This window comes from Argiope bruennichi, chromosome 7 (genome assembly GCF_947563725.1).
Source record: "Argiope bruennichi chromosome 7, qqArgBrue1.1, whole genome shotgun sequence".
Taxonomy (NCBI): Eukaryota; Metazoa; Arthropoda; class Arachnida; order Araneae; family Araneidae; genus Argiope; species Argiope bruennichi.
Genome location: NC_079157.1, coordinates 93,108,577 through 93,121,031, shown reverse-complemented (window position 1 = coordinate 93,121,031; position 12,455 = coordinate 93,108,577). Strand labels below are relative to the sequence as shown.

The 12,455-nt window shown below is 28.7% G+C and overlaps 1 protein-coding gene across 1 annotated transcript in view; it reads left to right on the top strand.

The window, feature by feature from the left end:
• LOC129975671 (elongation of very long chain fatty acids protein AAEL008004-like) overlaps nucleotides 1–12,455 on the top strand; it is a 64,542-nt gene that overhangs the window by 30,315 nt on the left and 21,772 nt on the right. The window contains exons 3-4 of the mRNA XM_056088790.1: nucleotides 3,693–3,883; nucleotides 7,862–7,951. Coding sequence (XP_055944765.1) covers nucleotides 3,693–3,883; nucleotides 7,862–7,951 — 281 coding nt within the window. The remainder of the gene's footprint in view (nucleotides 1–3,692; nucleotides 3,884–7,861; nucleotides 7,952–12,455) is intronic.

The following is a 12,455-nucleotide window of genomic DNA, read 5'->3' as shown; positions in this document are numbered from 1 at the left end:
ATTTCATTTTAAAGCTGGAAAATCAATTAGAGACATTGCAACTATAACTAATCTACCTCATTCAACGGTGCAAAGTATAATAAAACGTTACAGAGAGGGAAAAAGGATTGCAAACAAGCCTCGTAATGGTCGCTCTCAAATTCTGTCAGCTAGAAGTCAAAGAAATATTGTGAGTAAATTTCTAAAAAATCCACGTCTGAGTGCAATAAAGTTTACTTCACAATATAATGAATCAAATGGAACTTCCTATTTCCTGTGAAACTATTCGTAGAATTCTTCGGAATGCTGGTATACATGGCCGCTCTGCACGAAGAAATTTCTTTGTAAGTCAGAAGAACAGAATTACTAGGCTTAAATTTGCCAAATCTATGATAAACCAGCCAGAGAGCTATTGGAATCGTGTCTTATTTGCAGATGAAAGTAAGTTTAACATCTTTGGGTCGGATGGGAGAATCATTGTATGGAGAAAAAAAAACCCGAAGAACTTAATCCCAAGAATTTGGTTGGAACAGTAAAACATGGCGGTGGAGGTGTCATGGTTTGGGGGTGTATGTCAGTGGCTGCTGTAGACAATTTAGTATTCATTGATGGTATAATGGATCATAGAGTTTATATAAATATTCTCAATAATAATTTAAAAGTGTAAGCACACAAAATTGGGCATTTTAAACAACTTTGTGTATTACCAAGACAACGATCCTAAGCACACGGCCATGAATGTTCGTCTTTTTTGCCTCTATCATTGCCCTCAAACCCTTAAAACACCAGCTCAATCACCGGATTTAAACCCTATACAACATATTTGGAAAGAATTAGAGGTGCGAATAAGAAGTCACGACATTAAATCGAAAATTCAACTGAAAGCAGTAATGATCGAAGAATGGAACAGGATCGGTGCAGAAGTAACCGACCGTTTAGTTAAATCTATGCCCAAACGTTTAAAAGCTGTTATAAAGAATAAAGGATTAAGGATATCATACTAAATACTAAACATTTATAAAAATTTAGAAAATTTCATATTTAGTGATGTTTTTTTAAAGTGTATGATCACTTTTGTGTCCTATTTTTGTGCAATTTTATTTATTGTCATTTAAAAAAAAATAATTTGCATCATAATTAAAATTTATTCTTCTCTGCTTTATTAAGAACTATAAAAATATGCTATGAAAACATTTTCATGCAAAAATAAGAATATATAATGGTAAATAATGAGGTTTTTAATTGATTCTTGTTGGTGTACGAACACTTTTGGGAGCCACTGTATGTATAAATCATCTTACAATAAAAGAAATTATTAACAGTGCTATATAAGTGATTAAAGTTATGTTTTTCTTAAGAAGGCTTCTCTTTAAAATTGAAACAATCTTCTCTCAACCAATGAATGGAATTCAAAATTTAAATAAATATTTTTATAGAAAGGTTTTTATTTTAAATAAGTATATTTAACAAAATTATGAATAGTATTTTAATTCTCAGTTATCTTCCATTTAAAAGCTGCGTATATTTTACTTTTTTTTTCAAATATTTGATTACTCAACCTTGAATTTAGATCAACCTGGTTTCATTTTAGTTCTATTAATATGAATTATTTTCAACTATAATTCATGATTTCAGAAGTGATTGTTTTTTATTTTTACCTACTGGTATGCGTGACTTTAACTAATTTTAAGATACAAAAAAATGCTTGAATGCTTTTCTGTGTTCCACGAAAAAAGAATTTAATTAACATGTTTACTCATGGAAAGAGAATTCATGACTCGCATGTAGTATTCGAGGTCAAATTCTTGCGTGAGAGTAACGGTCCCACAACCTGTCGAAAATTCAAGAAGCGTCTTCTTCTTCCATTCATAATTTCGAAACGACTTCAAATTGTAATATTCTACAAAGCTAAAAAAATGAAGACCTTTTTCCGGTGATTATTTTATAAATATACTTATACAAGACAGCCTCTCTTTTACACTATTTAATGAAGATTCCACTATTTATAATTAATTAGAACTGTTATTTAATAAAATACTTTTGGAAAAAAGAGAAAAAAAAAGTACAAAGATGCAAGAATGAGGACATGTTTCTACAGCTTAAACTAAACATTTTTTAAATTTTTAATCTGCCATTTATATCATATTGTAAAGAATAGTTCTTGAATCAGAATTCTAATTCCAGGACTTTTCAGAAAATTTAATCAATTCCAACCAAGTGTGACCATTAATAGTTATTTAAATTTATATTATAGTAATAAATTGAATTAAAATTCTGCAGTATATTCAATAATAAAAATTATATTTTGTTTGAGAAATTTAAAAAATATATATATGTTTGTTCGTTACTCAAGAAAGATTTATTGCAATAAAATTACTGTAATTCGCTACCATCTGTAAAATTATTAAAAAATTTTAAGCTTTATAAATATTATTTGAAATTAGAAGCTTATAAGTTTACTAAAATGGCTACGAAATTCCACTGAACAGAACTAGTACAGCAGATGCCTTTTAAAACAAGGAACGATGAAGAATCAATCACCATTTTCATTTCTTCTAATCATTACACAATAGAAAAGGCACTTCATTATGAATTACATTGCAAATTTGCTGCACTTTTGTCGCTGATGAAGCAACAACAGGAAAAAGCAGTAGAACAGAATATTACGAAGAATAAATGAAACGAGCAAACAAGTAGGCAAACGAAGACAACAATCAAAATGAAAAATTTCAAAATAACACAAAGCGATTTCAAAAACATTTGTGCAAATGATTTTTAGTAAATTAAAAAAAAAAAAAAAATGGGAATTTTCATTTATCTTATCTATATGCCGGGTTTACACTCGGCCAGTTATAACCAGTAAGCAGCGCATGTGCAGAAAGGGACTAATTAATGTTTGCCATATTTCATAAGAGAGATTCCAGTATTCCATGCTTGGCTATAAATTGCGGTTTTGGCTTGGCGTCCCTGAATTTTTTTTTCACTGCGTATGGTATTAAAATGATAGATATTTACTCAAAGAAACATGGTAAAAAAAAAAAAAAAGGTCAACGCACCTAAATTTGCAAAACTATAAAAAAGAAATGATGAATAAATTGAAAACACACACACACAACCTCGCATTAGAAAGAACAAAGAGCAAAAATGTCTGAATTAATCTATGATAAGTTATGTTATTTTTTTCATGCCAAAAAAACCCGCCCGAATTCTACCAGTGCAGTAAGAAAAAAATACAATTCAGCGGCATGTTGTTGTCCCATCGGTACAATTACTTGCCATCGATTGAATTTCATTTTTCAGCCTTTCTACGCATGCGCTGCCTACTGGCCGAGTGCAAACCCGGCAATATAATGTATGCAACAGAAGAAAAAACAATATATCAATCAAAAGTCTCGATAAAAATTTTATTTAGGTTTGTTTTTTTAATTATCTTATTTAAAGACTTTATGTAATATTTTTAATTTTTCTGTTTTATTTAAAAATTCTTATAGTCATACTAAAAAACACGCTGGCAATGATGTCAATCTAGTCGAAGGATTTCTAATGGAACTATTCCGTTAATTAATTGTCATATTTAAGAAGAAATCCTACGTGTCCCAATTTATAAATACAATCCAGAAAACCGATTTTTATTAATATTTTTTAATAAAACCGAATTTAAGATTTTTCTGTCTTAAAATATAACTAAAGCGTTTTCTACTGTTACTTTACAGATCCTCGGACAATCGACTGGCCTTTATGTGGTAGCCCGTTTCCAATCCTATCCATAATTTTTTCTTATGTCTATTTTGTGAAAGTGTTGGGTCCTCAATGGATGAAAAACAGAGAACCTTTCAAAATCGAAGGGATCATTGTACTCTACAACATTCTCATGGTCATATTTTCAGCAGGTTTCTTCATTTACGTAAGTATGAAGTAATACGAAAATGTAATTGTTATTCTTCACATGAAAGTATTCTAAACAATGTGGAAATATTAATTTCGAATATTGAGTGCGAATCTATGACACAAATTTTTTTTTTGTAAATTTTTTTTTACAAATTTTTTTTTAGATGATATCTGATTTTATTTACAAGAATTATTCTTAAACATAAATATATCTTCATTCTTGGAATAAAAGGAATTAAAATTAAGGGGAAAATAGGAACATGTTATAGACAGCTATTCTTTATAAATAATGTAATTAGACAGCATTTAAATATATATTTGTAATGTTTTAGAAGAAAATTATTTTAAAAAGCAAATGACAAAGTTTGCTTGTTGTATGTGTAAAAATTTAGAAAAAAATTTCAAAAATTCTGGAATAATTCTCCAAAGGAGTTTGCACTAAATGTTTACTACGTTTATTTTTTGAACAAAAATTACTTGTATATTCTACATCATATTTATTGCTACTATCAATCGACTAAGCCATCATTAAAAGATAATTTATTTTTATTTTTATTCAATTTCCAATGGCAACTTGATTTGAATGTACGTTGAATGACAGGAATTTTAGATTTCTAAATTTCGAAGAAAAAAAAAGATATTATTAAAATTAAATAAACTTTAGTTGTTACAAATTTTAATGTATAAAACATTGAATATGTGTGTTATGAAATAAATAGATTACTTTTAAAATGCACTAATATAATATTTAGCACTCTTTCATTAATAAAGGTACATTGTGTTTACTGGAAATCTGACGTGTCGTGGACTATTTAAGCTATTATAAAATTATATATGCACTTTGAAAAACTATTAAATAAAAAATAATAACAAGTATGAAAATTTCAAAATTCACCTTAATGATATAGTAAATTGCAGAGCAAATTAATGTGTTAATTCATCTGAGTTAGTAATCAAACAATAAGACTTATCTATATGGATTTCCGACAAATATATGTTATCGTTATTTATCTAATGGCCAAATAAATAAATTTGTAAAAAATGATAAATTTTATGAATTAACGCACTTGTATTGACAAGTATAATTGGTCGTGTTTCTATTTGTTTCATTATATTCCCTTATTATGGTGTTTATAAAAATGAAAAGCTTGCTTAAATAGAGTTGTGGATGCCGTGCAGTCATTAATGCAGTAAAAATAAATAAATAGAAAAATGAACAAATAAAACATTAGCATTTTCATAGAATAACCAAGTAAACAATTAACCTACAATAAATCATAAACACGTTTATTAAAATAAATAAAAGATTGAAAAGTGAAACAAAATTGTGAAGTTTATTAAAAGAAGGGCCCATCATGCATACCGCTTAAGGTCTTAAAATATCTAAATCTGCCATTGCAGACAGAGAATAGAATGACCCCGCTACCACGAATAATAATTTCTGGTTCTGTGAACAAAGCAAGTTACCTTCCATTACGAGTAGGGATTGCAATACCGGTATACCGGGATACCGAATACCGGTATTTTGAGCCATTTTACAATTTCGTAATACTGGTATTCACAAGTTTAAATACCGGTTTTTCGGTACTTACTAGAAATTTTTTAAATTGTCTCCACTATATGTTCAGGGATCGCCAACATAGCAAAATAGTATACGTTTTTGTTTTTATGTCTCTCTAAAGGGCGAAATTAATTAGCTAATTAATGGCTTAATGAATTGCTTAAATCTAAATTAGCGAAACATGGATTATCCCTGAAAGAAGATATTGTATCCGTAACGACTAATGGAGCAACAGTTATGAAAAAAGTTGGAAAGTTGATTGGTGCAAATTAGCAATTGTGCTTTTCTCATGGAATTCAAATAGGAGTAATAGATGTCCAAAAAAAATAAAGAACAGAAGAATCCAAATACTGTGGATATAGAAACTTCGGATTCCGACTTTGAAGAGAATGAGAGTGATATTGACAATGAAGATAATGACAATATAACTGTTGAAGACGATATTGCTAATGAGGATGAAATATTAACCCATCAAAAATTGCTTCCTATAATTTATAAAGTTCGAAAAATTGTTAAGATATTAAACTTTCCCCTACAAAAAATGCCATATTACAAAAATATATACTAACTGAAAATAAAACGGAATATATGTTAATAATAGATTCTAAGACACGTTGGAACAGTTTACTCCTAATGATTTTTGAAATTTAGAATTCCCTATTTTTGAAATTTAGAAACCCAATCCAAAAAGCAATAATCGACTTAAACCTGTAAATTAAATTTCAGATAGTGAATTCGACTTAATATCCAGAACTATATCAGCTCTACTTCCAATAAAACTGACTATAGAGGCATTATGTCGGAGAGATTTTAATTTATTAACAGCTAATGCAACAATAAATTTCATGTTGCAGTCATGAAATAACAGCACACATCATTATCAGAAGAATTATGTATTACATTGAAAAATCGCACAGAAGAAAGGCATACCGAAATAGAAAATGTCTTATGGTATTTACATAATTATAATGATTTTTAAAATAAAAATGAGAAAGAAGAAAAGAAAATAATTTAAATTTGATTTTTATAGTAAATTTTCTTAAAATTTTTTACTCACAAATCTATCCACATTCGGAAGAATTCGGTAGTTATCGAAGATTATGATGACACTAATGTGGATAATGAAAAGGAATTGTCTCTAGAACAAAAATTAGAATTAGCGATAAATAAATTAAAAAAAATCAACGAACTAAAATACAATACAGAAATCAGCTATATCCAAAACCATCCGACAAGAAATTGATTTATTTGAAAAGGAGGGATTTAGAGGTAAATACTTGGAAAAAGTATATCGCGCATTGCTAACAGTATCACCAACTAGCGTAGATGCCGAAAGAGCGTTTTCGACAGCTGGTCATTTTCACACAAAATTACTTTTCAGACTTAAAGGCAGTACAATTGATACATTATGTTTTTTAAGATCGCATTCCAAAAATTTGTAATAGTACCACAGACTGAATAGTGATATTTACACTTTTTTGTGATTTAAATAAATAAGTCGTTCCTTTACTTTTTTGTGATTCTTTATATGCTGTTATAATTTATAAGTTACAATTTTTTTTTGATATTTACCCTCTCTAATAAAACTGGCAAATAAAACAAAGAAACACCTGCGTTTTCTTTCTTTTTCTAAAATTTCTAATACCGGTATTAAAACCGGTATCCCGGTGTTAAGGTCTAAAAAATACTGAATACCGGTATTGAAATTTTGGTCCGGTATTGCAACCCCTAATTACGAGCCGCACACAAGCCGATTTCTCAAACAGAGACATGACTATCACCGGAAAATGGATTCTTTACTCTATAGAATCCACTCATTATCTCTGATGATTTTCTGGTGATAAATCAGACCCACGCTTAAAAGGTCTCTCTCCAATACTGAGCAAACTTAATCATAAATCCTATCTTTTCTAAGCATCCGGAAAATTAAACGACAATCACTATAACAGTACTGAAGTGGGAATTATAGGTTAGCCATCATCGGCCATTGTGCACCCCTCCAGTCATTAGAGTGAAGGTGACCTTGATACCATAATATACTTTTGCCCAATAGGGAAGCGAGAACCAACAACCATCCTGGAAGCTTCTCATCCATGTATTTGGACCAAAACCAGTTGAAATCAACATCTTAAGAAAAAAAAACATCATTAAAAGTGGGTGCGATCAAATACAAATTATATGCTTAATGGAGTTTGTAATCTTTTCGATCAAAATTTTCAGAATTACTTGAGTGATAATATTAATTAGAAACGGAATAATATTTTTGTTCCCCAAATTCAGCTATTGAATTTTGATGCATATTATTCACTCTTTATGTAATATTTATTCAAAAAAATTTGTCTACTTTGAGAGCAATCTAATATTGACGTACTGTCAATTATTAATATACTTTCTTTTACCTTCTGTGCATAATTTGAAATGAAATATTTTTAGGGAGGAAGTTATTCATACATACCGCCTTGGGGGAAATTTAGTTGGATATGTGAGCCTATCAACTATAGCACAGATCCTGAAATTATAGACGTAAGTATGACGTATGTATGACGTAAATATGACGTATGACATAACATTTGAACATATATTTGCTTGAGGTCATTTATTAAATAGATTATTTTTAAAAATAATTATCAATAATAGATGAAACACATTTGTTTTTTGTCCTTTCATTTATGGAAAAACTTACTTGCATAAGCTAAACTTATATTTTTAATATTAGCTAATATTAATAGCTAATATAAAGCTAATATAAAAGCTAATATTTTTTAATTATGATAATGTTTAAGGGTAGCTAACTGTCTTCTAACTGTGAAAGGCTTGCTTAAAATTCGGGGCACAAGGCAGGTTGTTGGCTTAAAGACATCAAATTCTTTTTGGGTGCTCAATATGAAAGGACTTTTCAAAATTTTAATTAGATTTTTTAAAATTTAAAATCAATTTATCAAAATATTGTCACGTAGGTTCTTTAGTGTGGAACTCAATGACACACACAAGAAGTAGAGCTAAACCAATTTATTAACTCAACACAGTGACTGACAGATCTTCTGCTTTTATACTAGCAGGGAAAGTTCCAGAATACTTTTCTGGAGACAGTTAGAAAAGTCCAGAATACTTGTCTGGTAAATTAAAGAAATGTCCAGAATCTTCTGGAACATGAAATAAATGAAAACATAAAATCAAGGAATTAAATATTTACACAATCAGTACATCGCATTGTCACTAGCGAGATTCGAACCTACGATCTCTTGATTATAAGTCCAGTGCTATGACCATTCGGCCATGGAGAGACGATCGTTTTCTGACTTTTCAATGCGGCAATATTTGGAATGCATTATTGCATAAAAGTTTTTTTTATACTACTTTAAAATATCAAAATTTACTTTTTCAGTTATATCGATTTTATTTCTGTGTAATTTTTTTTCTCTAATTTTGTTTAATTTTTCAAAATAATTTAAAGCATACTTTATAATTTTCATTGCTTTAGTAACTGCTTTCATATGCATATGTTCTGCTGCGATATGAAATATATTTTTCTGTGTTCCTTATCATTGCTATAGTTAAGAATTAAAAATTTAAAATACTATAAAAATGAACGAACCAATCCTAAAACATTATCATGCTACTATATTCCGGTCTAGAAGTTCAAATCCCATCTTTTTTTTCCTCAAATGTATACAATAAATTTCAGTAGAGCTTTCCTTTCATCATACAAATGATCTGAGGAATTATCTATCACCCCGTAGATAATTTTACTCCTTTAAGTGTGAATAGATATAATTCTTAATGATAAAAGGCAGGATTAGAAAATCCATTGATGGATGAAACACAAAACAGATCTTATTATGAAATGATTTCAATAGAAAAAAATATATTTATTGTTTTTTTCCTCTCTGAAATTCTTATTTTAGGAGTACATTTGAAAGGATTTCTATCCTCTATTCTTCGCAACGAGAAAGTAGCAAAATTGAAACCACTTTCTGAATGAAGTTTCAAAATTTATTCTTTAGCAACATATCATATTTAATTTTATTAAAAGTTAAACACAACAAAGAAATTCTGATTGTAAAATGAAACACGAAACTTAGGAAACCATTTCAGTTTCATTAAAATATGAATGCAACGAAAGGTAAAAAGAACAAAGGAATATACTCATTATTCTAGTTCGCATAAAATTCGAACATCATTTCTAAATCATAAAACAAACAGAATATGACTAATTGCATGCATTGTTCCCAGTTTTGTGTTTTCCGTGCACTGATCGCATTCCGAAACATATCAGCATTGTTGTTATTTGGACCAACAGCATTTAATAACGAAATGCAAACAAAATGAGTTACTCCAAATAGGCTGGAAAAATTTATTTTATTATTGTTAAGCAAAATTTATGTAAAAGAATATTGGATTTCCCTTGACATACATTTGAAATGAGTACGTTTTCATGAACAAATATTATTATTAATACATTTAAAAAACAGTTAGTTGTTTTTGAAATTGCGATATGCATTAACTGCTCCACAAATTTAAGTACTGTATATGCCATTGCTATGCATATTTGAGGTGATCAGTTTTTCAGATTAAAACTGGTACGGATTCGTTACTTTTCGGTAACCAATCACTCAAGATATTGGCTATTTTGGATCAGAGTAAGTCAGATACTATAGTATATAGATTATGAAGATGGGTGAAAATTATAATAAATTAAATAACAAAAAAGAAATCCATTAAAAATGACGAAAAATTATTAATACATTTTAAACAATCGTTTTTGACGTGCCGTAGATCTATTATAATTTTTTAGGTGTCATGCGTTAACTGTAATATTAACCCACCATATTATATGCAATTTAGTAATGCCTATCAACTTTGAGGAATTATATTTTATCGCACCAAATGAAAATATTATTCTAAATTATATTTGTGCAAAAAAAAGAAGAGCATTCGTATTGGTTGCTATGCACGAAAATTGGTTAAATTAAGTGGCGAAATCGGTTCAGTCATTGAGATTGGTCTCTCTCTCTCTTTTACGTATAATAAAGAATGTAAAGAACGTACTATATAGTACAGTTTTTGAAATTCTTCTTAAACGAAAGTGGGCATGGTGAATGACAGGTGATGTTTAATGATGTGTCTAAGGGTCATGAGCTTCCATATAAAATAAAAATTGATGAAATCGGTACAATAATTGGAGCTGAGGGACTTTTTCCATAGACATGGTTTTTTCCCCTCTTAGATAATGTAAAGTAGTTCTTTTGAAAGGTCTTTCGAAAATGGAGCATGATGGGGAATAGGCTGCCTTTGATGATATGTCTAGGGATGATGAAGTTTTCATAGAAAAGAAAAATTAGCATGACCAGGCTAGTAGTTGGTGCTGGACGGACAACTCTTTGGTTGTCATTTTTTTTAAAAAAGAAATAATTATAATTGTATTATAAATAACAATACAGAATAATTTACATTTTAAAGAAATTATCACTTTAAAAAGGCCATTATTCCTTAATTTTTTTTCACTTGTAACCATTTTTAAATTGGGTGAAATAGGTTCAAACTATAGTTTTAGTGACTAAACAAATATTTCTAAATGAAAAATAAAATCAAGTCTTCATTGCATTTCTAAAAGTAACTTCCAGCCGAAATTTCACGGCTATTTAACAAAAAAATCGCAATTAAATTCGCGGTCTTCCGAGTCATTACCAATTTATTAGCAAATGATTCTACTAATCTGAGGAAATTCCACGCCTTCCTGCTGAGCTAACCGTGAACTTTCGGAATAATAATTAGGAAAGCTGTAGAATGTACTCGAAAAAGCCGTTACACATTTTTTAACTTGCACGATGGCAAGACAATGTATGAGACAAGCAATGAGCTATCATTTAAATAAATGTCGAGATTCCCTGAACTTCAATCCGGGAAGTTCTAAAATAGAGGAAAGAATGGAGAAGTCTCACCTCTAGGGCAAGAAGCTAAAAGTCAAATTGTTCAGTCTGATCATTTCATACTGACATCAATAATATGATACTATATTATTATTATTATAATACTTATATACATTATTATTGCAATAATATGATACTTATTATTCCAAATACAATTTTGAACTGGATAGCATGATTATCTAAATATAAAATAAAATCTTTGTCTACTTACTATATAAGACAAAAGAGAGACAATTTTTAAAGTGCAGTGAGTGAATTAAATATTTAATGAATTAAAGAAATCGATTTTTTTTTTCATTTTAAACAGAAATTTTTATTAATTTTTCAAGAATTAATAAAAAAATGATTATATGCAGACCATTTCGAAATATGGTATTTTTAGATACACAATAGCTCGGCAACGTTGACATTTTAAACGTCTCTGCTTTTATTTTTTGTATGTTTCGGTTTCGTTATTTTTAAAAAAAATATTTTGGCAACATTTTTTATTGGTTTTAAGAGTATTCTAAAGTTTATTTAATAGGATTGAAAAAAATATTGCCGTTAAAAAAATCTTATTTTTGCACTCTGAGAAGTAATAATTTAGTAATATTTCAATTGTAAAGAATATAGAACTTTGAATTCGGAGAAATTTGGAGAAAAATTTAAAAATGACAAAAAAAAAAAAAAAAAAAAAAAAAAAAAAACCCTAAGAAAATATATATAGCAAATTTTAAAAAATTTGCTCCGTACAGAAATCTACAGTTTTTGTTCAATTTCAAAGGACTTTTGCATATTTAACCCCTTTAAAACAAAAAAAAAGTCGCTGTGGATTTTTCAAAGCTTAAGTGTAAATTAAGGTCGTAGTGATTAAAATACAATTTCAACAAAATTTTGAATTTTGAAATCTTTTTAAATGCACAGATTGGTAGTTGATAATATAGTTCAGAAACTACAAAACATACTGAAAAATTATTATTCCAAATCTGAACATAGAAAATTTTGCTTTCCGATTTTAATTTACGATTCTTTTTACAAGAATATTTTAGTAATTCAGAGTGAAAAAACAGCATCTGAAGACACAAAATGGCATTAAAATGTGCTATGCAAATGTGAAA